Genomic DNA, 23,113 nt, shown 5'->3' on the forward strand with positions numbered 1-23,113 from the left:
GAGTCATACCTGCATTAAATTAACAATATGAAAAGGAAATCAGCAACAAAGATGAGGTTTCAAACTGTGAACTTTGTTTAATGCGATACAATAAATCTTATGTGAGCAGCGCAAAGCACATAAATAGCATACAGGTATTTTAGGGTGAGAAACTTACTTCTGTGGGATTATTAACCGTGGCACTTTATTTCATTTGTAGATGATGTATTAACAAGAAACAACCTTCTGTTCAGTTTCAATAGCGAACACCTTATCCAAACTTCACTCTGCTTGACCATTTCACATCGTCAAGAACTCGACAATCTATGAAAATATTACAGTATTTCAAAATATACATTATTTATAAGAAATAAATACAACAACACTTTTATAGCCATCACATAACATTTCTGCTTAGCCAGTAAAATTATTGTATCTTCCATATATAGGTCACATTATATATTTTCTTCTTTAGTAACAGGGACATTCAGTATGTACACAGACAACGCAGCTTCAAATCTTAAACAGTATATGCACATAAAATAGCTGGAATTGCTTCGCTCTCTTCATTCTAGTATTATGTTATATAGAAATTATGAACGTTTTTGTTTTAACACAGCAAAAAACAAAGTTAACGAGTGCATTGGTTGAAAACGTTTTTCATTCTTGTAATTTGCGTTCCAGCTCTGAGAAAACCTTTGCATTGATTTCATCCACTTCGTCTTCCACCTGGGTAAACAAAGATATGGGACAATATGATGAATGGGACATAAAACTCTACAAAGACAGATCGTATAATACTTTGTCTCAAATCCCGAAAAAACTAAACTCGGTATAGTAGCAAATACCCACTGATTGAAAAATTCAAGTCTGGTCTTATTATTTAGCCTTGAGGGTCCAAAAAATGTTTTGATTTGATTATGGAACAATTTCCTGTATATGATGATTTAAATATCCAGAAGGAAACCGCTCAGATAAATCCCAGAATGAACAAATCAGAAAAAGAAACCTGCATAAATCTCTGCTCAGCTACAAAACTACACAATAGAACGTCAGTATCACCTGTTCCACTTTGTCTACTTCTGGGATATAAAACTGCAGCATGTTCTGAATCCCATTCCGCAGTGTGACCGAAGAGCTGGGACACCCTGTGCAGGAACCGACCAGCTTCAGCTTGACTGTGCCGTCCTCAAAACCCTTGTAGATGACATCGCCTCCGTCCTCCTGCACCGTCGGCCTTGTTGAATAATGTTATACAGAACAAAACAACAGAAAGGATAGAGAGTTTAGACTGATGTCTCAGTACAGCTGTCTTTAACCATCACTTCAGAATGCTGAGTAGAGCAATGATATTAAGGAAATATCTCATCGACTGAAATAATCAAACATTTATCAAACAATGAACTTACATAGCTCACATAAGCTGTTTTCAGACATGAACTCTGTAAAATGACATTTTCTGGACTTTCACATATGAAGATCACTGAAGGAGATTCTCCAGGTCAGACAGGTTCACAACAACAGGAACATTTCTGGAACATTTAAATAAGTGGTAGCCCCCGGGTAGAGCATGCATTTGACATCTTCGTCTTCTACGTGTTGTGAATTTTACGAACAATTTCCTGCCGTGTTCTCACATTGGCTCACTCAGACATTTCCTGGACATTTTATTATAGGGGGCTAACAAAAAGAAGTGTTGAGCAATTGACTCAGACATTTGCATATGTCTGGAAAATTTCAGGAAACTATCCAGAGTTCGGTGCATGTCTGAAAACAGCTAGACGCTACAAAAAACACCAAAACGGCTGTAAACTTTTTTGTACCTAATCCTGTTGTCCAGAAGCTCCTTTATCATAGATACAACTTCATCATCGTCTTCAGAAATACCTACAATAAAGAAAACGCACTGTTTACTTTTTGCACAATTTTACTGACAAAATATACATGAATGTCGGTATTAAAAAAATGGCCACATTTCATAACTCACTGCTTTCATTGTTAACTGTCCCTGTTGTTATCGGGTCACCGCTCTCAAAGAACTTAGTAATGGCGTCCAAAGCATGACGCTTGATGTCTGTCCATTCCACATCTTCATCTGCCTGAGAGGACAGCAAAGATCTCATGGACATGTTGTCTCTCTACCACAGTTTCATAGCAATAAAATCACACAGAGAAGCTGTTAAAAATACAGTTCATACTTACTTTAGTGACTGTGATGAAGTCAGGGCCGAAGAACACACTTTTCACTCCTTCAATCTCAAACAAGACCCTGAAACAAACATTTTATCATGTTAATGTTCAATAAAATGAAAAACACAACACACAATGACAGTTAGAAGTCGGAATTCGTTGGCGTTCGTTTAGTGTTAACAATATCCGGTTGTGCTGGTCTTAGCGTCACTCCCCCAAAATGTCATCACGAAAAAATGTAGACGTCAAAGAGTACATTCCACTGACACACATGAATCACACAACGCGTACAGACACACACCTTTTCCTAAGTCAGACAGATGTTTCTATTAAAATCTATTTAGTCAAATTAGAAACTGTACAACGTCAGCTTGACAAAGTACGACGGTAAACACAACCTTGCTAAAGATGAGGATTCCGCTGAGCTTGGAGAGGGAAAGTCAAGTGTTCCACTTCCTAGGACTGGTTTACCAGGGAGAAACTTCAAACTTCTGGGGTTTGGAGTGTCTTGAGTCTGGATGGAGAAGTGTCTCACTGAAAAATATCATAAAAAATTATTTCTTTGTAGGTTTTGTGTTTTTCTTTTCTACGATATATGAAATACTTTAGAGCAAGTTTACAGAGTGTTAGTGGATCTATTAAGGTTGTGATCTGAATGCAATGCACCTGTTGACCCACATTGTGCATGTGATTTATATCATTTCCCTTCGCACCAAGAAACCGAACAGTAGTTTTTAGCTGAATGGTAATTTGTACGTTGCCAGGAAGTTAATTATTTCTTGCTCTGTACATGATTTGTGCTGTTTTGAATTCCACCAGATCCCAGAATTTAAATGCATGTGACTTAAAAATAGGTTGTTAGTGTGCTCCCGATTTCCCCCGGTGTGTTTTATCTAATCTTATATTAGACCTAAGTAACATGGAATAAACCTGTGGATCCAGGGGCCCTGGGCTTTGCCTGGGGTGTCCAGACACTGGAGTCTTACTTGAGAAGAACGTGGCTCCTGCTGTCCTGCGATGAGACTGAAGTCCTCTGGAGCTCCGGGTCGTGCACTGTGAGAGATGTGAGCTCCTGATCTGCTCTGGAAACCTGAAAATGTATAAAGAGTAGTGATGCACACACCGTCTGTGGATCTACACAGGACTTCAGCTCATCCATGTTTCATTAACAGTGTTAAACAGAAAGGTCGAGGCGATGAGTGAAAGCACGTGTTTGGCTGTAAACTCAAGGATCTGTCCCAAAACTACGAACTACACAGACGTTTCATCGTTTTACTGACAGAGAAGAGTACAGCTGGCTAATGTTAGCTGCTAACACACTGCTTACAGGGATCACAAGGAACACATACATTGAAATAAAGGTAATAAAACACGAGAGTAGCTAAACTAAAATAACTTAAACCAGATTTACTCGATGTGTCCACATGTGCATCCCTGGGTCGGATAAATGACGGACCGTTGCCCAACGTCGCAGTTTGCTTGTTAGCTAACTAGCTAGCGAACAGCATCGCATCAACACGTCGTTTGTTTAAAATGCAACGCACGAGCATCAAAACGTGTTAAATCCGCCGTACACATTCATATATCACATCTATGTAGAGGTTCAAACCTGATGTGACACTTGTTTCTCGCTCGTAACAGCTGGAGGAGACCCCATCTCATGTGCGCCGCCATTTTGTTTGTTTTGAAAATGAGGACCTCGTGTGGTCGACAGGGGGCTTCTCATCCTGTCCTCAGACCAAACACAGCAATATTAGTATTATTTGTACACACTGTAGTGATATAGAGACAGTATTGGCAGTATCTTGCAGATCTTTTTTTTAAAACATCATCTACAGAAGTGAAGATAGTTTTAAGCGCCATGTGTGGGTAAGTAAAATGCTTCATGTTTGTTTGTTTGATGATGTCACAGCTTCTATTTGTCCTTCTAGTCACATGCAGTGATTTATTTGATTTGGTGTTTTGCTTGATCTCATCCTGTGTGTTTACGCTCCATCTTCATCCTGCATGGGGTGTTTCTACTTTTAATATCACGAGATCCGGATTTTCATTCTGATCTGCACCAAATTCCACAAACTCATAAATATCAGTCCCCTAAATATGCCTGATTGTCTTTTTTTCATCTTAATCCATGAATTATTCTCTGAGAAATCAACGGAAATGTTGAAACCATAATTCACACGTTCGTCCTTGACCCGTACACCCAATTTCCTGTTAATCAATCCAGTAGTTATGTGATAATTAACATGCAAACAGGCAAACAAACAAACAGAGACGAAAACGTAACGTCCGCAGGTAAATTAAATACTCAAACGAAGAATACAGAAGAATGATTATAGAAATGGAATCATCACAGTTTAAATGACACACATTTATACATAAAAGTGCTCGGCACAGTATGAAGGATGTGGACATTGCTGTTGCTTGTACTTGTTTAACTTGGAAGGTTGAAGAAAAGTCTGAATGCATCATTGTGATCATTATATGCCACCTCAAGCAAACATAATCCTGATCTCACATCTTCTTTGGTCATGTTCTTAGCTTTGCCCTTGGTTTGAATAGTTTGATACAGATATTTCCTTCATGAAGTGCTTGCTTAGCGCCTATGTGCACTTTTTCATTTCCTCATACACCTTCAGTTTATGAGCCAGAACCCAGAAGAAAATCGGACTTCCGTGCCTTGTTCTTTAGCTCCTGAGTGGATCCACATTTTGTTTGAATAACAAATCCTGATAAGTGTTGGACACACCTGATTTTACACCATAGCGTGCAATTAGAAACAATGACTGTGTTGGGACTTGTATTGTTCAATCAAGTAAAGGGCGTTTAAAAAAGTGTACAGCTAATCGGCATACACAGTTGAGAAATTAGAAAGCCAGTTAAATATTAATGGTTTGTGACTTCTGTACTGTAACTGCAGTACTCTGTATAGTCTCTGTACTGTACTGGACTTTGATCTGTCAGTCAATAAGGGTACATGATCTGAGTGCACAGGTATTTGTGGTATGTATACCAATAGAATTCCCTTATGAAATCTACCTTTTTTTTCCTTGCCTTTATTTGTAGCAATTCCATATAAACCCAATCTTATCCTGACCTATAATAAAAAGATCACAATTTGCTGTGTTTGTTGATTACACACACTTTTATGAATTGAAATAACAAGTAATTATAGCCATTGAATAAATGTACTGGATTAAAAACTACATATTCCTCCAAAATGTACTAAATTTCAGAGCTATGAGGAAAGATGTAAAAGAAATAAAGAAGCTTGTCACGTATTTGTTATGTAACACTGATTGAAGAACAACTGATGTATCTCAAAATCAAAGCTCATCTCAAAATAATACATTTAAACAGTTGTTTTCAAAAATCCAGACTGACCTGATCGAGTATGAGCAAACTCAGTTGCAGTGGAGCATGAAGGTGAGTCTCCTTGGTTCAAAACAAACACTGTCACTCAGTGTCAAGCGGTCCAACCCCATGTTTCCCAACACTTCTTCTGACAGCAGAAGATAGTGACTAAGAGGAGTGGCACAGAATGAGTGACTCTCCCACAAAGGAGCTTCATTCTGAAAAGGCGGTGGAGTCAAAACTAACGTCAGGAGCAAAATTCTGTACTGGAAGAACCTGAACAACCCTTACATCATTAGGTTAGGCAGTTGTTGTTCCTCCTGAGCTTGGTATGTAGCTATAGGGCGGACTCCACAACGATTCTACTCACAAGTCTGCTGTACGAGGGTGTGAAAGGAACCAGGACTCAAGAAATCCCTGATTAAATTTGACTTTTAACTTTGTCGTCCTCATCAACAAGACATGGTGCTCTGGATCATTCTCCCCATCGCCCTCTCGCTGGTGTCATTCATAGGAACATGGAGTGTGTAAGTGAACCAGAGACTCACATTTTTACATTTTATCTATGAACATCCTGAATAAGTTAATGTCTCACTATTGACTATTGCTTGTCATGTTCTTTTATTTTAATATTTGACCTATTTATATGTGCCATCAGTGAAAAATATATATACAATTATTATCCTTATTATTATGTGTTTTGTCCTTTTTTATTGTTTTAGACCATTCTTTACATAAGTTAAACAGAGAAAAACAGAGAAAGCTAAATAAAATAAAAGAACACATTAAAAGCCGAAGAGGTAAGTTTTATGTCATGTTATTTAAAGGTGGTGAGTGCAGTCTTTTAATTTGAATTGAAAAGCTCTTGAAAACTCACCTGTTGCTTAACATTTTGTGAATAGCGAACCGTTGAAAAATGTGATCTGTCAAGTTTCTTTGTGCTGCCGGGTATGAACAGCGGACAGTTGCGGATTAACAAAACACCATATGGATCAAAACCAAGACATACAAACATACTGTCACGGATAATCAAGCTCTTCCTCATCTGTGAATACACCCACATGCAGGGATTTTTTTTTCTCGTGCTTTGCCATCTACTTTCATTTTGTCTTCACTGAATATCTTTTATTGACATACACCACACATATAATAATACATGTCATTTGGCAGATGCTTTTATCCAAAGCGATTAACAGTTAGTGTATTCAACATCCATGAAGGGCCATTTAGGGGTTCAGTATCTTGCCCAAGGACACTTCGGAATGCAGATGGGGAAGACTGAGGATTGAACTGCCGACCATCTGGTTGGAGAACGAACACTCTACCCCCTCAGCCACATATGCTGTACATATGTTACATTACACTGTATATATATATATATATATATTTAGAATTTTAGATGTTACCCTGTATAGTTTTTAACTAAATTGCAGGAGAGAATTATGGCTCCCGGTCTGGCACATACCAAGGCTCAACAGTCCCCTTAAACTCAATCAAAATGCTCTTTCACAAACTCATAAATATGAGTTATCTGAACATGCCTGATTGTTTTCGTTAAGATTCATGAATCACACTTTGGGAAACTTATCATATGTCAAAATAAACGTACTGTCTTGAAGTGTTAAAGAAAGTGAAAGAATGCATTCACCTCTGCACTAAAATTCAATAGGTTCCTTCCTGACCACACCCATCCACCAAGTTTTGTGGAATCCGTTTGGTTGTGTTTGTGTTAGCTCACTCACAAACAAACAAACAGCCTGCGGTGAAAACATAAGCTCCCTGGTGGGAGTGATCAGGTGTTGATCCAAATGTTAAAGGTACAGGAAAAACTAACTGGAGCCAACTGATTGTAAATTGACGCGGTCCGAAGGAATGAGCTGATAATGATCTAACCTTATTCTGAAAAAAGGGAAAGGTGATGATAATATTGATGCAGTGTTAAATCAGTAACACAAAAAATCCAGTCATGCAGTTTAATGTTGGTTCCCATCAAATCAATAATGTCACAGAACCCAACTTGTGTCAATTTATATTTGCTTTTCTTTTCTTTATCCAGATATGGCCTGGCCTTCTCCAATGAACACGTGTGCTCCCTCAGCGACTGGTAAGTTGTATGTTGTTAGTTTAAAAATGTCATCATCAACATCTGGATGTGACAGATTCTCTTAAAAAAACATTTTGAACTTTTTCTAAGGGAGGGTGGCAACTTCTGCACAGGGAATAATTCCACTGGATGTTGCAGGGTTCCTACCATAAGGTAAAAATACAGTATACAAAATGTCATGTTTTTTTCATTTGTTCTTGAAATAGTGAAACATAACTAATCTGAACAAATGATTCCAGCTCAAGTGGAACCAACGCACCAGAAAATTCCCTTTTTACAGCCACAATCAACGCTGCATCCATCCTGTGTGAGTTTACCTGCTGAAGGCCGAACACCTTCACACACATGATATGAGTGACATGTTGTAGCCCTGACAGCTGTGACTTCCTCCTCAGTTCTGCTCTTCTGCATATTCCACCATGCACATGTTATGGAGAAACACACATGTCATTCTATGCTGAGCAAGTTTGCGTTGGTCTTTGGCGTGGTGGCGTCCATGGGGGCCTTCACTGCTGGAAACTGCAACGTAAGTGCTGCTCTTCCTGCACGATGTGTTTTTGCTGCATGAGATTCAAGATGTCTCAATGTTTGTTTTATAGCACAGGTTGGCACAGATCCTCCATCCAGTGTTTTAACATAATGTTAGAGAAGCTACGTAAACTGTGCGATTTCTATTAAAGTGATAATATCAAGTGTGTTCAAGAGCCCATATCAACAACAGCACTTGACAAATTCTAACTTTCAGTGACTCAATCAATCCAATGATCCAACCTAAAAAGCACCTTTCAAACAAATATAATTCAAAGTGTTTTACAGGTGATCATAGGATGTTAAAAATTAATTAAAATTTGTTAAAAACATTCATGTCATCGTATGAGGTCAAAACATCTGAAAAAGACTATATAAACATTGACATTACCAGAGTTGACAACTATTCAAATTTATAAAATGTATTAAGATTAGAATGAATTAAATTAAAGTTATGTTTTTTTACCCTAATGTAACTGAGGCAGTTACCACCTGAACGCCTAAGGTTTGTCCCATTAAAAACAAAAGATATTTTCTCAGGTGATATAACTCCAGAACACAGATCCACACTTGTAATAGTCTTTATAACGATCTGTGCCCATGTTTCTACCTGGTGTTCATGCACTGACCCTGGGACCTGCTGACTGTTCCTCCACAGCCTGGTTACCTGCCAGTGCTTCACTACTTCGGAGCTGCCACCAGCTTCATATGCATCTGCTTCTACAGCATCCTGCTCACTATCCTGACCAGGAAGTGTGTGCTGACTGGGTACGAGAAGGTCCTCTACCCATTCCGCATCACCTCCACCGTGATTCAAGCCATCGTCACCCTCTGCTGTATCCTTTTATGATCCATGGATAGTAAACATTATTGGTGGGGTTTCCTACAGGGGGTGGGGACAGTTTGCTTCAGCAGTGACGTCTGTGTAGCACTCTCCAGCTGCTTTATACAGCACCACAGACCCTTTGTGCTGCACTTGGATCCGGCCGGCTGCTCTGTTGACAAAGTGGGACTGGCCACTCCAGTCCACCTGACTGAAGCAGATACAGAATGTATAAGTGGCATTTATGGGCCACATCAATCTTTAACCATTGTTTTCCTGTCACACTCTATGAAAGCTACAGTGTTTAATGTAAAACTCAGAAACACTGAGTTGCAGACATCCAAAAGTATACATGTATTTATATTTTTTATAGTCTTAATGGCCACTTCACACCCACATTCATACAGAGCATTTACGTACAATGACAATCACATACTGCTGGCACAGCCACAGGGGTATCTGTATACACCTGTTTCTCTCAGTATATTGCCCAAGGGCACTTCCGCCCCTGGAATGGAGAATACTGGATGACGCGCTCTACCTCCTTATCTGCAGGCTAAACCTCTAGGCCTCTAGTTTGAAGTCAGGAACACAGTTTCTATCAATGCACTCACCCTTATGAAGTTCACTGTTACAGGATGAGCTGAAGCACATTCTTCCTCAGGTAGTAAAATAATTTTCACATTTCCTCACAAATGAGCGCAAACTCACTTCATTGGGCTAAACGTGTGTCTGCGAATATTCATTTAGGTCATAGGATAAGAGCAAAAAGATTAGGTAGACAGATTTGCATTATATTCCTGAAGATATTCACCCAGCACCTAAAAGGCTTCTTCAAACAGGGAGGCCTGTCACTGTCTCTGACTTATAAATCTGTATTTGTGCTTTGTTGTCGTACATGTGTTTCAATGTCCTCAGTAGTTTTAATGTGATCTTCAGTCTCTTCAGAAGCAATTCACTACTCTGTCACTAACTGTTCCAAATGTCCTTAACTTGCACACCTTCAGATTTGATTCTGTTTCCCCAGAATGTTTACTTTTACGTCCACATAGCTGCCATATTTGAGTGGATGATCAGTGCCAACTTGGAGCTGTTTGAGCTCAGCTACGCCGTGGAGTTTTACTTCTTCTCGTCCTTCATGGTTTCAAACCTGCTGAACAAACGAGGCGAAGAAAAGCCTCTGATGATGACGATGCCCTGATGTGAGGCATCATATGCATCACACGGGCAAAGGATGGACTTAAGGCATTTGTAAGGACAGGGACTGGGACATGGCAGGGGAACCAGTAATTATCTTTTTCATCATCCTGCAAAGATGGATTTTTATCCATTTATAGATAAGCACTTTTTTTCCTCCCCCTGGCAACTAACCAAATAGTTTGATTTTGCTCACCTGGTTTATCTGTTGCATAGGTAAAACCTTTATTTATTGGAACAAGACAATTTGTGCGAACAAAATACATCAGATGTAATTATTTATTTTTTTCCAAGCGATGTTGATGCACTGCCAAAGTTCAACTAACCTGGGGTATCATACTCTGATAACCTTGTTTACACGTTTTTGTTGGATTTTGGCACAATCAGCAATGACCTAAGAATTTATCATTGTGGAGACAATCATCGTTTCTGATCGTTTCTTAACATGAAGGTTGGATGTAAGGACTTTCGTTTAGCTCCGGGACTTCAATGAAATCATGACACTTGTGGAAACCGACAAGTCCTGTTCATAGATTTGACTGTGAGATAACAGGCGGGAGGAGGAAGTGAGAAATATTCAGATTTAAAGTTTCCTAAAAGAGCAAAAGATCCTGTTTGACTGAATGATTAAAGAGTGACGCGTCAGAAAAATATGATTGGACTTCACCATATCACATTTAAACTGTGCTTATTCCCACTGCCCCACTGTGATTCCACTGTTGAAGGTGTAAGTACTGAAACATTTTACAAGGTAAAAGTACAATTAAAAAGACAAACATGTACTCGATGCATTTTCTACTTGAGTAAACGTACTTGCTTTCAAATATACTTTAAGTATTAAAAGTATGTGACAGTCTACAACATTAACTGTGCCAAATGCATATTTTGTTTTATACAACAATAATACAGACTGTCATATTAGAGAATACTTCATTTTCATATCGTCAAGTTTTACTTCACCGGTGATGCTCCTGTTGCAGGAGGCGGGGTCTAATGTTACCTGCTCTGATTGGATCAATTCCTCTCTAATGGTTGATTACTTTAAAACAATGTGGACATGTAACAATGCCTTGTAAAGATGAAGTTAAGTAGAAAGTACAGATATTTGCTGATTTATGCGTTGGAGGAAAAGTAAAAAAATGTACCTGATAATAAATATACTTAAGTAAAGTACAAATACATGAAAAATCTACTTAAGCAGTAATGACGGAAATATACTTTGTTACATCCTACCATTGCACTTCAGACACTATGAATCCATGAATTCTCACAAAACGAGGCAACGTGGTCTCTGGTTTTAATGCAAAGCACTTAACCTTTACTTGAAAGAAGGTAATATACATCCTGGAATTACAGATAATAAAGGTACATTATGAGCAGTCATTTCACAATGAATATCATCTTTCCTTCGCATCAACCGAGAAAGGAGTGCAACATTATCTACAGTTGTTTTGTTAGGAAGAAAACAGTGAAAAGCACACCTAAGTCTGTCAGCATCTTTACTGCATGGTACACTGTAAAAAAAATGCCATCTATATGCAGTAGTCCACATGAACCTCAATAACAAGAAGAGAAAAAATAAGAAAAGAAAAACAATTTGAAAAAACAAGAGTTCCATGGTTGTTTTAACTAAGTAGTTCGAACTGCAATGCATACATTATAAATAAATGTAAAGGGAAAGGGGAAAAAAATGTTCAAATAGTACTACAATGCAATATTCCACAATTCCAGCATGGCTGAAACAATAAGTGGCCTCAATCCAAACCCTACACTTTGGAGTGTGACCACAGCTTTAACAAACCTTTAAGATACTGTAGATTCTTCAAACGGGTGCGTCTGAAAGTCCAACTTATGTTTAACACTGGATAAATCAAGTTAAAAATTGCCCTTAAAATTTGTTCAGTGACATGATAAATTGCCAACCACCGTATCCTGTGGGCGCGGAACACTTTGAGTAAGTAGCGAGAACAACGAGGCCTTTTCATTAAGCAACTTTCGTTTTTGCAACTTAAAGCCGTGAAGTACAGAAAAAAAGCTTGTTCTCACCTAAGCTAGGGGCGGTCACGGGTATTATGACGTTTCAATTCGAAAAAGGAAATCATTTGTGTTCTCGCTGAAGCTCATGTGAAACGTCGTCTTCTTTACGGCCTCCACTTATGAAAACTGCTCCACTGATCTCTCACGATGGGGGAAGCTCCAACTGTACACACTATGAACAATTCTCTTTTCAGTAAAAGGAAAAGGACACTACAGTAGTTGACAACTCAAAATTATTAATGTGATGATGCGGATTGGTAATTGTTTAAATCTACAGCAAGTTGGAAGGGGGGTTGTTTCAAACGGTGTACATGTTCTTGGTGGTGGATCCGCTCTTGCTGGACGTGTCGTCATGTGACTGGTAGCCGATCATGGCTTTGGTGGGGAGGTTCAGGCGCTCTTTATAAACTTGCCTGTGGAAAAAAGATGGAGGTTAAATGCTGTGTGAATTCTAACTTAGTGTCACCATCTAGTGTTCAGCTGCAGTCAGCACTCGGTGTATTATTTCGTGTGAACAGGGTGACGTCACTACCTACCCTATCGTCATGATGGCATCCCTGTTTTGGCAGTTGCTCGTCCAGATGGCTATTTTGTCACCTTTGGGTCTGACGTTGACCACGGCACCGCACACGTCTTCACTTGCCTCATCGAACGACTCACCGACAAAACACAGGAGCTGGAAAAAACAAAATGTGACGCACTACATTAAGTATCTTTTTTTGGGGCCGTGATTCATAGGACAATGTTGGTTTGTTTAGCTGCTCAATGAAAACGGTGGTTTTACCGTCTCCATCCAGTAGCGGTCCAGGTCATTGTGTCGCTGTTGTTTATTGAGAGTCATCAGCCATCGACCGCCCAGTTTGTTCCTGTCGTCCTCCCACATTGGCTTAATCCCATCCTACCACACAAAGTCAGACAGTTATTAAATATCTCTTTAAAAAAACAAGTTGAGTAGAAAATGGTTTCTTTTCAACTGTACTTTCTTAAAAAAGGCAGATTGTATAAAAAACAAACAAAAAAACCTCTTACCTTAAATAAGCAATAATCACAACCAAAGCCAAGTTTGCTTGGTTGCTGTATGTGGTTGTATAATCTATAGAAAACACAGAATAAAACATGACTTTAGCTTCATCTGACATCACATTAAAGACAGTGAATATGGAATATTTAACCCCTTGAAAGCCACAACCACTTAAATCTGAGAAATCTCCAACATTTTACATTTCATGTGTGAGAAGGTGTCAGTCACTTCTAAAGTTGCCCAGTTTAGATTTTCGGACACTTAAAATGTGTTATATTATAATTTATATACCTTTAATTTACGTGGCTTCATACTATATATTGCAGGTGAACATGCAATTAATGAGGTGCAGACGACAGAGGAAAATGAGACGCATAAACAAAGCGATATTGCAAACTCATGCTGTCCCCAAATCATTTTAAAGTAGCTTTACATATGTGGCTTTGTCATGTGTAAGATATACACAACTACTTTTAGAATTGGTAAACACTTACAACCTCTATAAAGTGAGATGATCATTGCAGGATAATTAGAGCAAACTTACGCCCAGAAGTCTTCCACTGTGTCAAATTTGGAAATGAGACGCAGGTTCTCTGTCCAGCTTTTGCTCTTGTCGTTTTTGAAATACCACAGCGCCCATCTGAGAGAGGGGAGGACAACAACCACAACACGGTCAGTATTCACAGGACTGTAGAAAAATGACTCCAGAACAGAATGATAAAGATTTCTTTACTTTTCGGAAACCGTGCGAGTATATTTGAAAGCGAGAAAATAAAAATGTAATCAGGAGGTTTCAGTAGAATGAGATGTGAATGGATGAAATGTCCTGATAACAGATACACAACAAAACACGACAGCTCGTCACAAAACATTATCAGTGCAACAGAACAGAGAACGGTGGCCATCGGAGGCACCACAAACGCAGCCTTTGTTTGTAATTCTTTCATCTATTCCCAGGAAGGGGCTAGCAGGGGACGGACGAGGGCAACGAGAGGACACCAGCTAAACCCTGTGGCCCCATGTGCCCCCCCACCCTCACCCAGCAGTAACCAACCATCAGCCGGACTCTCGTGCCATAAACACAGATATTAATAAACTCAACCAAACAGAGGATAAAAATACCCTGCTCCACTGACATAATTACACAACATAGGAGGAGATATGAGTTGGCTCTCCTCCGGTGACCCCGGCTGAGCACGCAGGGTGTATACATGACTCGTATGTCAACAAACATGGCTGTCAGCAGATAAGAGTCAGTGAAGGATTTATGGTGAGCCCTGCTCCTCACAAGTTACTCAATACTGCCAGACTAGAAGAACAGACAGAACAGTTTCAAACCCTGATCCACTTTAATGGTGATATTCAGGCGTGGCCGGGGAAGTGGATAACTAAACACAGGTGCAGCTACTTGTGGGCTTGTGTTGTGAAATTAAGGCGACATGTAAATATGGATCAACAGAGAAGCAGTGATGCTTTGACTTCAGACTGAAAACTGCTGCTTGTTGGTTTCCAGTTGTTTCAGTGTCACATGAAAATCATGAGGCATGACCTGAAACTTGGAAACGATCATGTCTAGTTATGTTACAGTGAGATAACGGAGCTGTGCAGCCTGTAAGCATCCATCTGTGATGACAGATACACTTTTAACGAAAATAAAAGATAATATATTAACACTGTTGAATTATTATTTCATTTGGTTTTTACATGTAGTTAAAAAAAAAGAACAGCATTGTGTTCAGACCCTTCAGCTGTGAGTTCAGTGTAGGTTAGTCTCAACTAGGGCTGGGCAATAAAACAATATCTGTAATTATCACTGTATAATAATTTTCATCAATAGCAATAATATATATTAATATAAAGCTTATGCATTGTGTAAGCACATTGTGGCTGGGATAACACATAATTGATCTACCTAAAAAAGGTTTCGCTGTTTATCAAGTGTTTGCCATTCTCTGCACATAAGGTCTTCAAATTTTGACAACAATAATGTGACATTATCAATATTGACTAATAAACATTTTTATCTTGATATAATTATTGGCCATATCATCTAGCCCTACTCTTCAGTTCACGTGTTTTGCCCTTTTTATCTTCATTTCAAATTGATCCTACATGTATCCAAACTGACTAAAGAACATGTCTATTCCTGCAAACTGCCGGAGCGTCAAACATTACAACACGTTTTAAAATAATATTTTTCAGAACTTCCTTGTGGTTAAATAGTCAGTGAAGCAAGACAGAAGTGACACCATCCCTCCAACTGAGTCATCCACCATTAAGGGCATCACAACCACAACATTTCTCAATGAAACCTGGGCCCATACAAGCAGAATGTCAGGATAACGTGGGCCAGATGAGAGCAGCAGAGGTGGGGACCACCTTGACCTGTGAAGCTGGGCTGAATAAGCAGAATGGCCTAGAAAGGGACTTTTCAGCATTTCATAAAACCAACTGAACAATGCTCCTGAATAGGTCGTCGCCACCACAGAACTATATGATAGCGTTTCTAAAAGAACATGGTGAACAACACATTTGTGACTCTTCTCATTGCTATGGCAATATTACATCTTTCAACTAAATACGATTGTTAAAAATAAACTAATACAAAGCATGTTTCAGGTAACACACAAGAGTAACAAGAGTCACTAAAGAGAAGCAATTTGACTTTGTTGTCACAGCATTATCCTCTACACAGACACTGTACAGAGTCATCTGAAGCACTTAAGTTAAAACTCCATGGCAGTGACAAACATTAACAACTTGCAAAATAAATACAGGACGTCTGAATTGGGTCAAAGCCTGAGCGCAAAAGTGAGGACCTTCCCCCAGACAAGACAAAGATGAAATGTGCTCTTCAGCGCAAAATAGTAATTTTCCTTATTCTGAAGTAAAAAGTAATTTTACATGTTTTTTTTAAATAGAGCTATTTGGTTTTATTGCCTTTGGAATGCATCATAGCATAGCTTGTTTTAGACTTTAGACTTTCCTCCATGTTGTGTTCTGTTAATTGTTTCTTCCTTCCTGTTATGACCCCCCCCAATCCAGTCAGTTTATTGTTAGTCAGCAAGTTGACGCAAAAACTAGAGGACAGTTTACCACGACACTTGGTGGAATGATGTGGTTTGGATCAGGGAAGAACCCGTTACATTTCGGTGCAGATCCAGATGCTTAAAATTATGAGATAGGGTCGTTTTTTCATCATTTACATTGATTTCTCAGAGAATCATTCATGGATCTTGATGGGGAAAAAAATGTAAGTGTCACATAAAACTCTGAATCTAGTGAATGTAAATGTGGTTTCATAGAGGAACTGTTGGGCCTTGGCGGAAGTAAATGCTCTACAGTGTGCGATTCTAGTTTGAGTCATTTCTGTGATGCATTGGTGTTTAGTTGAGCAAATGTTATAAAAGGAACTGTCTTTGCGCTGTTGTCAGTTGCTGTTGGCAGCAAAACCTTTCAGTTGCAATATCCTGTCAAACACAGCAGCTGTGTGTGTTTTTGTGTATTCTCACCTGTTTTGCAAAGGGTGTTTGACGTACTGCTCGGGATTTGCAACGACTTGGCTTTCAGTCGGTTGATCTTCAGTTTCAGGTGCTTTCTGTAGAGAGAGAGAGAGAGAAACACAGCGTATAACTTATTAGAAAACAAGAGATGTTTATAGAAAATATCAGTTCAACACATCAAGTCTCATCCATGTACTGTGTGTGCTGATCAAAGGGGAGATGATGGGAGACATACGAACATTCATCAGTGTCAGGATTTGACAGTGGATGGTTACATTTACAGGGCTACGACTAATAATCATTTTCTATATCCATAAATATGGCATTCCCTTTTATGTTAATAATATAGCCTGCGGAAATTTGAAACATGAAAAACTCATGTGCAGAGGCGAAGATCCTGATTTCAATTGTCCATTTGTTAATTAAACACATGAATTTGTGTTCAAGTAACATCTTTTTACATTTTTACACCAACTTTGATCGATTTAAAATCGATTATCGCCGTTTATTTTCCTGCTCTATTAATATCACAGTGCAAATGAGGTCCTGTGCTGTGTCTTAAGGTCACGTTTACACGTCAGGGAGCTGCATCAGTGCTGCAGCCACATCACTGATATATCTGACGATGACACACCGTTAAACACCGTGTGACACTATCGATTAACTTCAATGTGTGGCAGCACAACGTTGATGCTACAGCACAGCTCACAGCAAGCTAGCAGCTAGCTTTCGCTTCGTATACTACAGAACAAGGGACAAAAGGGCTCAGTGAAATCGAAGCTAACCTCAGAGTATTGAGTTAACGCCTGCTAGCATTAGTTTATACAGACGGGCTGAGCTGTGCTAGCTACCAGCTAGATACACACGTGTCCGGATTGTGAAAAAACACCATTAATAAAGTCGCATTATGAGCATTTACACGTACTGACGGTTTACTGAGCGACCGACGCGTTACCGACTCGCATCGAAGCGGTTAAAAGCATCACAGACAGTTAGGATGACCGACGTGCTCCCGGTCAGTCCCTCCCTGCCGACAAAGTCTCATGCATCACATTGCTGTGCATGCTAACGCTAACTGTGATCCACGCCAAACGGGCTCATCAGTCACCAGAAGCCCTGCGTCTCCACCAGGAATCTGCGGCTTCACGGAGGCGATGCTTGCGAACAGCAGACCCGGTGGAGACCAGCTCCATCCCTCCCTGCACGGCGCGCGGGGCTTTTCTCCCCCGGCTCTCTTGTCTCTCTTACCGGCTCCGATGTCGCCATCTTGACAGTAGAAATGTTCTGTCCGTTCGGCGCTTCTGCGTCACCGCCCGACTACTCACACTGCTACGGAAGCCGCGTCAGTCCAACGGCAGGGTGGGAGACCACGAAGCCCTTTGAAACCAAGAAGCATCTCAACAAAGCATCGCTGGATTTATTCAGTGTTTCAACACAACCAGTCACTGATTCGTGAGAAGTGGGAGAAAACAGGATCCAATATTGAATATAAAGTACATCTCACATCTACCATGTGTATCTCCCAATTTTTCTCTTTTTTAACAAAATGTGCTTTTTGCCTTGCCATCACTTACTTTGTGTCGACACCATCACACGACAAAACCACAAATTCCTTTTCACTCACATTATGCTGAACCTATAAAAACTCCAACAAATAAAATGTTCACCTAGGCCAAAAGAGCCCTCAAGTATTTTGTTTTATTGGACTGTATAATAGAATTTTAACTTTACCTTAAACAGCAATTAAAAATGTTTTCAAGATTTAAAAACACATTGTCATGTTAGGACACGGATTACATTTTCACATATGACCAAGAATTCCTCAAAAAATATGAAATATCATACTGAAATATTCATCTTTCTTTTCAGTTTTTATGCATTTTTTCAATTCAATTGTATGTCTATTTCTTTTAAATGTCATTTTAACGTGTTTTGTGTTATTTAAAATCAGTTCCCATATATGAATCACATTTTAACACGTTTTTATTTTTATCAACAAGTTTTTATTTTTTATCTATATTGTATTTAAAGCACTTTGAGCTGCATTTCTTGTATGGAAGTCTTTTATGAAAGGTGCTTTACAAAATAAAGTCATCATAATCATTATTATTATTATTATCACTAATTTAATAAGAACTACTGTTCATTCAAAACATTTTACTACCTTGTATTAGAAGTGATCCAGGGCTGAACATGAGAGCTGTGGTTTAACCTTTAGAGTAATTAAAGAGTTCACCCACTCACCCAGCACGTTGTTACAAACACCATACAAATATTATATCTTAAACTGGTTCAGGCCTCAGGTCCCCTGGCATGGATTCCATTGAATCATTACATCATTTCTGCAGATTTGTCAGTTGCCAATCTCCTGTTCTACCACATCCCACAGGGGATCTCCTGGATTCATGTGTGGCCACTGACTTGCAGTGAGCTTAAACCAGTTTGAGACAATGTTTGTTTTGTGACATGGGGTATTATCACGCTGGAGGTAGCTATTAAAAGATGGAAAATTGTGATGAGAATGGGATGAACATAGTCAGCAACAATACTCAAATAAGCGGTGATATTTGAGTTGCATTAAAAAGGGCCTGACCAGTCCGACCATTCTCCTCTGAGCTCGGAAAGTGTAAAAGTAAAGTCTGGAAACTTGTGTGTGAAAATGCGAGGAGATCAGCTGTGTCAGAAATACTCAGACCAGCCCGTCTCACACTGACAAAAAAGTCACAGCCCAAATCCCAGAGACATAAAATGTTCTCATGCTCTTTTGTTTGACGTAAACATTGACTGATGCTCTTGGCCTGTATCTGCATAATTGTATGCATTGCACTGTTTGTTAAGGGCCAGGGAAAGTAGCATAGGCTGGGAGGAAAAAGCCCAGACCCACAGCAGTGACAGGCAGATGTAGTAAAAGTATGTAAATGGATACAATTTAAAGGACCAGGATTACAGACTAATGGACGAGGAGGTCGGTAGAGACCAGAGATTAGAGTTAGCAGGTACATAAGGATACATAAGCGAATGATGTGACATCTGAAAAAGGGCTGATGTAAGTACCAGTGGGCAGATGAGGGAAAGGACGAGGTGTAAAAGTGGGCAGGGATTGCCAGGTGATAAGAAATAGAAAACCGGGTAAGCAGGCAGATGTGGAAACAGGAAGAAAGTCCAAGCACATCTGGTGGTTGAAACCTCAGGATCGGTGCATCACTAGTTATTTTCTAGCTGTGTGAATATCTTTCTCAGAACAGATAGAACTGTAAAGATGTTTCCAAAAGTAAAATTGATCTGGAGCGATAAAATGACTTGAGCTTCATTAAAGCTTAAAATTTACGGGATAAAATTCAGAAAACTTTCCAGAGTCAAAAGGTGGAGCTCAGCATGGTGATGCAATTTCTCAAAATGCTTGAGTTGTGAGATAATGGTATCAAATATAGCACAGACAATCTAATGCTCTGCTGTGTTTGTTTAACTTAAGTGAGTCATCTTGCTGAGTGAGTTATTTTCTGACACCCTCAATGTCATCTGAGAGAAAAACAACACAACCATGTTAATAGATCTGGATGGAAATTGTGCAAAAAGCAGTGAATCATCATGGCTAAGATTACATTACTCAACAGAAATCCCCTAAGTGACTCATACAGTGCATATTATGGGATGTTGAAAAATAAAAAAGAATATAAATTAAAACTAGAATGGCACATACCTGCGCCAAGGCTCAACAGTCTCCTTAAATTCAATCAGCTGCACCAAATAGCACACACTCATATATACCAGTCCCTTAATCATCCCAGATTTCTTATTTCAATCAAGGTCAATTAAATATTCTGTGAGTAATCAACAAAAATGCTGAAATATGCCCTATCATGTAATGTTAAAGAAGGTGCAAGAAAATTCCTGGCTTTGCCCCCTGATCTGGATCCACACCAAACTTTAACGGCTTCTTTCCTGACTCATTCCATATCCTCCCACGTGCTAATCCAGTCTACAGTTTTTGCGTAATCCTGCAAACAGACTTTCAAACAAACTCAGACGAAAATAAAACACCCTTGGCGGATGAATAAGCAATTAAACATCTTCAGGTGGATAAAAACAGATCAGCTGACTTCAGCTGTCAGAGAAGAACAGCCCTTTAAAAAGCCCACACATATACTGTACCTGAAGTCAATCGTTACCTGGCTCTTCATCTCTATCACACACTCATGCTGTTTGTAAACCGAATAATCAGGACAGAGAAAATCATGATCAGGTCCAAAATATAAATATGACTTTATTTCACAATCCCAAAAGAGATCAGCCATCCATAGAAGGAATGCTAAATTGAGTCTCTTCTCAAGTCTAAACTGGATATACTTTTCAGTAACATACAGTATTTCCGTTTGAAAATAAGCAAGATCATCCATTGTCTAAACACCATTAACAGTACAGTAAAAACAATATGGTTCACCTACATATTTGCACATTTTCTACTCATTAAAACTTGTTTTTTTCAGATTTCTGAATGCTGGTGCTAGTTGTTAGTTTCTTGCCGATACAAAGAGGTCGAATGTGGACTGTTCCACACACAGTAAATAAAAAGAAAGATTCAAAACTGTAGCTTTGCCAAAATATTCCTTCTAAATAAACTGATCTTAAAAAAGTGTTTACATTCATTTTCAGTTGTGTTGTGAGTTCTGATAATTGCTGGAGGGTCGCTTTTATCTGTGGAAGACATTTGAGCTCTAGATGCAAATCTGCAAAATATATTTTTTACTGATACTTGAAAAACAGGATTAATGTTGAGAAACCATCCAGAGAAATGACAAAACTACATTTGTGTTGATTAAAATATCAAATCAGTGAGTGCCGAGTTATTTTAAAAAAGCACCGTGCCACCACTGTTTAGAATAGAACCAGGTTAAATGCATGTACCTCGACATCTTGTCCGATTAGCACCAAGAAGAAGTCCAAGTGTTTAAAAGCCCACAGCTTTCTAGCGTGACAATGAGTGAAACGTTCTTCCTCTCTTGTGCTGAAATTTCACTGATGAAAAGATTCATGGGTAAAAAAAACACCTGATTCACGAGGAGTTGACACCAACCCCCCTTTTTCAGACCCTGTAAAAAGATATCTGTAAACAAAGTCTTCATGAGGGCCGAGCACCCGAAATCGTCTTAGGTAAGTGTCCGTGTGGGGTCGTGATGTTTGAGTGGTTTTCCAACAAAACAGAGAAAAGAAATTGTTTGATGAATCAGTGTTGGCTAACACAGTTTTGCAAATTCAAATCCAGAGGATGGACGTAAGAATATTCTGTTAACACATCTGAAAACCTGGTGAAGAAGATATGGAGGTCGGTTTAGCACCATTCAAATGCACAGTTTTTTAAAATCCTATAATCACACTCGTGCTTTATGAAAGACCTTTGAACATAAGTGCCAGTAATGATAAGCACCTCATTGTTGCAGCATTTCATGATTCCTCGTTTAAAATGTCCTAAATGCCATTTTCAGCCGAATGAATGAAAAATCTAATGAATGCAGGAAAACTGTGAAATGAGACAGGGTTCATGCGTAAGTGTCAATATATCTCTATCTGTACATACATATTCAGGCCTATGGATTGGGACCTTTTTCAAGTTAAGAAAATAAAAAAAGTGCTTCTTAATATGCCATACATGTCTGTGAATAAAAGACAAACCATCCAGACATAGAGAAAATAAACAAAAACAACAAACCAAACAAGTACATTTCGTTCCTCCGCTGCCGGCAGACATCGGCGGCAGTGGAGGGAAAAGCATGATGCTACATGTGACACTCTGTAGTAAATATATGCACAATATTAGTTCTCTACATTATGTGGTGTAATGAGTTTGCTTAACAAAGGTTACAGTGAACATGGCACCGATGTAAAAGCCAGAGGAAGAGAACTACTGGCTGAAATAAAGAGCATAGTCCTACTGTGAAAACATAAAATCTGAGCGCCAACACATAATAATGCAGGTTATCATCTTGCAGTAAACAGGCTTACACCAGGAATTAAATAGAAATCGTTATGATCACAATAAATAATCACATCTTTTTTTTTGTTCTTAGTCATGTATATAAAACCATTTTTAAAAACGCCTTTAAAATGCTTCAAAGCACCATTTCCTTTATAATAAAAACCGACACCGAAACTCACAGTTAAAAAGCCGACAGACTTTGGTCTTCTTCATCACTCTGGATGCAAAGAAGAAGAAGGACAAAGTGAACAAACGGAGATTAGAAAAAGCACAATGAAAACAACGTAAAAATGAGAGTAGAAGTTTGAAGTTGGTTGAGGTAAGGCAGAAGCACAGGGAGTTTTCTGTGTGTGTGTGTGTGTGTGTGTGTGTGTGTGTGTGTGTGTGTGTGTGTGTGTGTGTG

The 23,113-nt window shown here is 39.1% G+C and overlaps 4 protein-coding genes across 7 annotated transcripts in view; 1 reads left to right on the forward strand and 3 right to left on the reverse strand.

Annotated features, from left to right (window-relative positions):
- Positions 1-52: 52 nt before the first annotated feature.
- Positions 53-3,921, reverse strand: zgc:110319 (uncharacterized protein LOC796111 homolog). The gene is made up of 8 exons (XM_034607958.1): positions 3,779-3,921; positions 3,156-3,259; positions 2,568-2,703; positions 2,182-2,248; positions 1,967-2,078; positions 1,803-1,866; positions 1,042-1,216; positions 53-708 (listed from the first exon to the last, which is right to left on the reverse strand). Exons 1-8 carry the CDS (start codon positions 3,841-3,843, stop codon positions 640-642), a joined length of 792 nt encoding a protein of 263 aa, XP_034463849.1. The 5' UTR covers positions 3,844-3,921; the 3' UTR covers positions 53-639.
- A 1,821-nt stretch (positions 3,922-5,742) lies between these two features.
- On the forward strand, positions 5,743-11,326 carry si:dkey-228d14.5 (uncharacterized protein LOC796266 homolog). The gene is made up of 7 exons (XM_034607959.1): positions 5,743-6,050; positions 7,580-7,627; positions 7,718-7,780; positions 7,867-7,934; positions 8,023-8,153; positions 8,814-8,991; positions 9,986-11,326. The coding sequence occupies exons 1-7, from the start codon at positions 5,986-5,988 to the stop codon at positions 10,177-10,179; spliced, it is 747 nt and encodes a 248-aa protein (XP_034463850.1). The 5' UTR covers positions 5,743-5,985; the 3' UTR covers positions 10,180-11,326.
- Positions 11,327-11,456: 130 nt separating this feature from the next.
- On the reverse strand, positions 11,457-18,149 carry eif4e1c (eukaryotic translation initiation factor 4E family member 1c). 2 transcript variants are annotated; one of them, XM_034607960.1, is made up of 7 exons: positions 17,985-18,149; positions 16,746-16,831; positions 13,778-13,873; positions 13,242-13,305; positions 12,997-13,110; positions 12,749-12,888; positions 11,457-12,625 (listed from the first exon to the last, which is right to left on the reverse strand). In XM_034607960.1, the coding sequence occupies exons 1-7, from the start codon at positions 18,000-18,002 to the stop codon at positions 12,511-12,513; spliced, it is 633 nt and encodes a 210-aa protein (XP_034463851.1). In that variant the 5' UTR covers positions 18,003-18,149; the 3' UTR covers positions 11,457-12,510. The 2 variants fall into 2 exon arrangements, with proteins under 2 accessions (XP_034463851.1, XP_034463852.1); XM_034607961.1 differs by lacking the exon at positions 17,985-18,149 and adding an exon at positions 17,845-17,863.
- Positions 18,150-20,975: 2,826 nt separating this feature from the next.
- The window catches only part of tet1 (tet methylcytosine dioxygenase 1), a 30,586-nt gene continuing 28,448 nt past the window's right edge, over positions 20,976-23,113 (reverse strand). The window contains exon 13 of one of the 3 annotated variants that reach the window (XM_034608381.1): positions 20,976-23,078. The gene's annotated coding sequence lies outside the window, so the exon portion shown is untranslated. Of the gene's footprint in view, positions 23,105-23,113 lie in introns of all 3 variants that reach the window. The other 2 variants (XM_034608382.1, XM_034608383.1) reach the window with 2 other exon arrangements.

Source organism: Hippoglossus hippoglossus, chromosome 15 (assembly GCF_009819705.1).
Source record: "Hippoglossus hippoglossus isolate fHipHip1 chromosome 15, fHipHip1.pri, whole genome shotgun sequence".
In the NCBI taxonomy this organism is placed as follows: domain Eukaryota; kingdom Metazoa; phylum Chordata; class Actinopteri; order Pleuronectiformes; family Pleuronectidae; genus Hippoglossus; species Hippoglossus hippoglossus.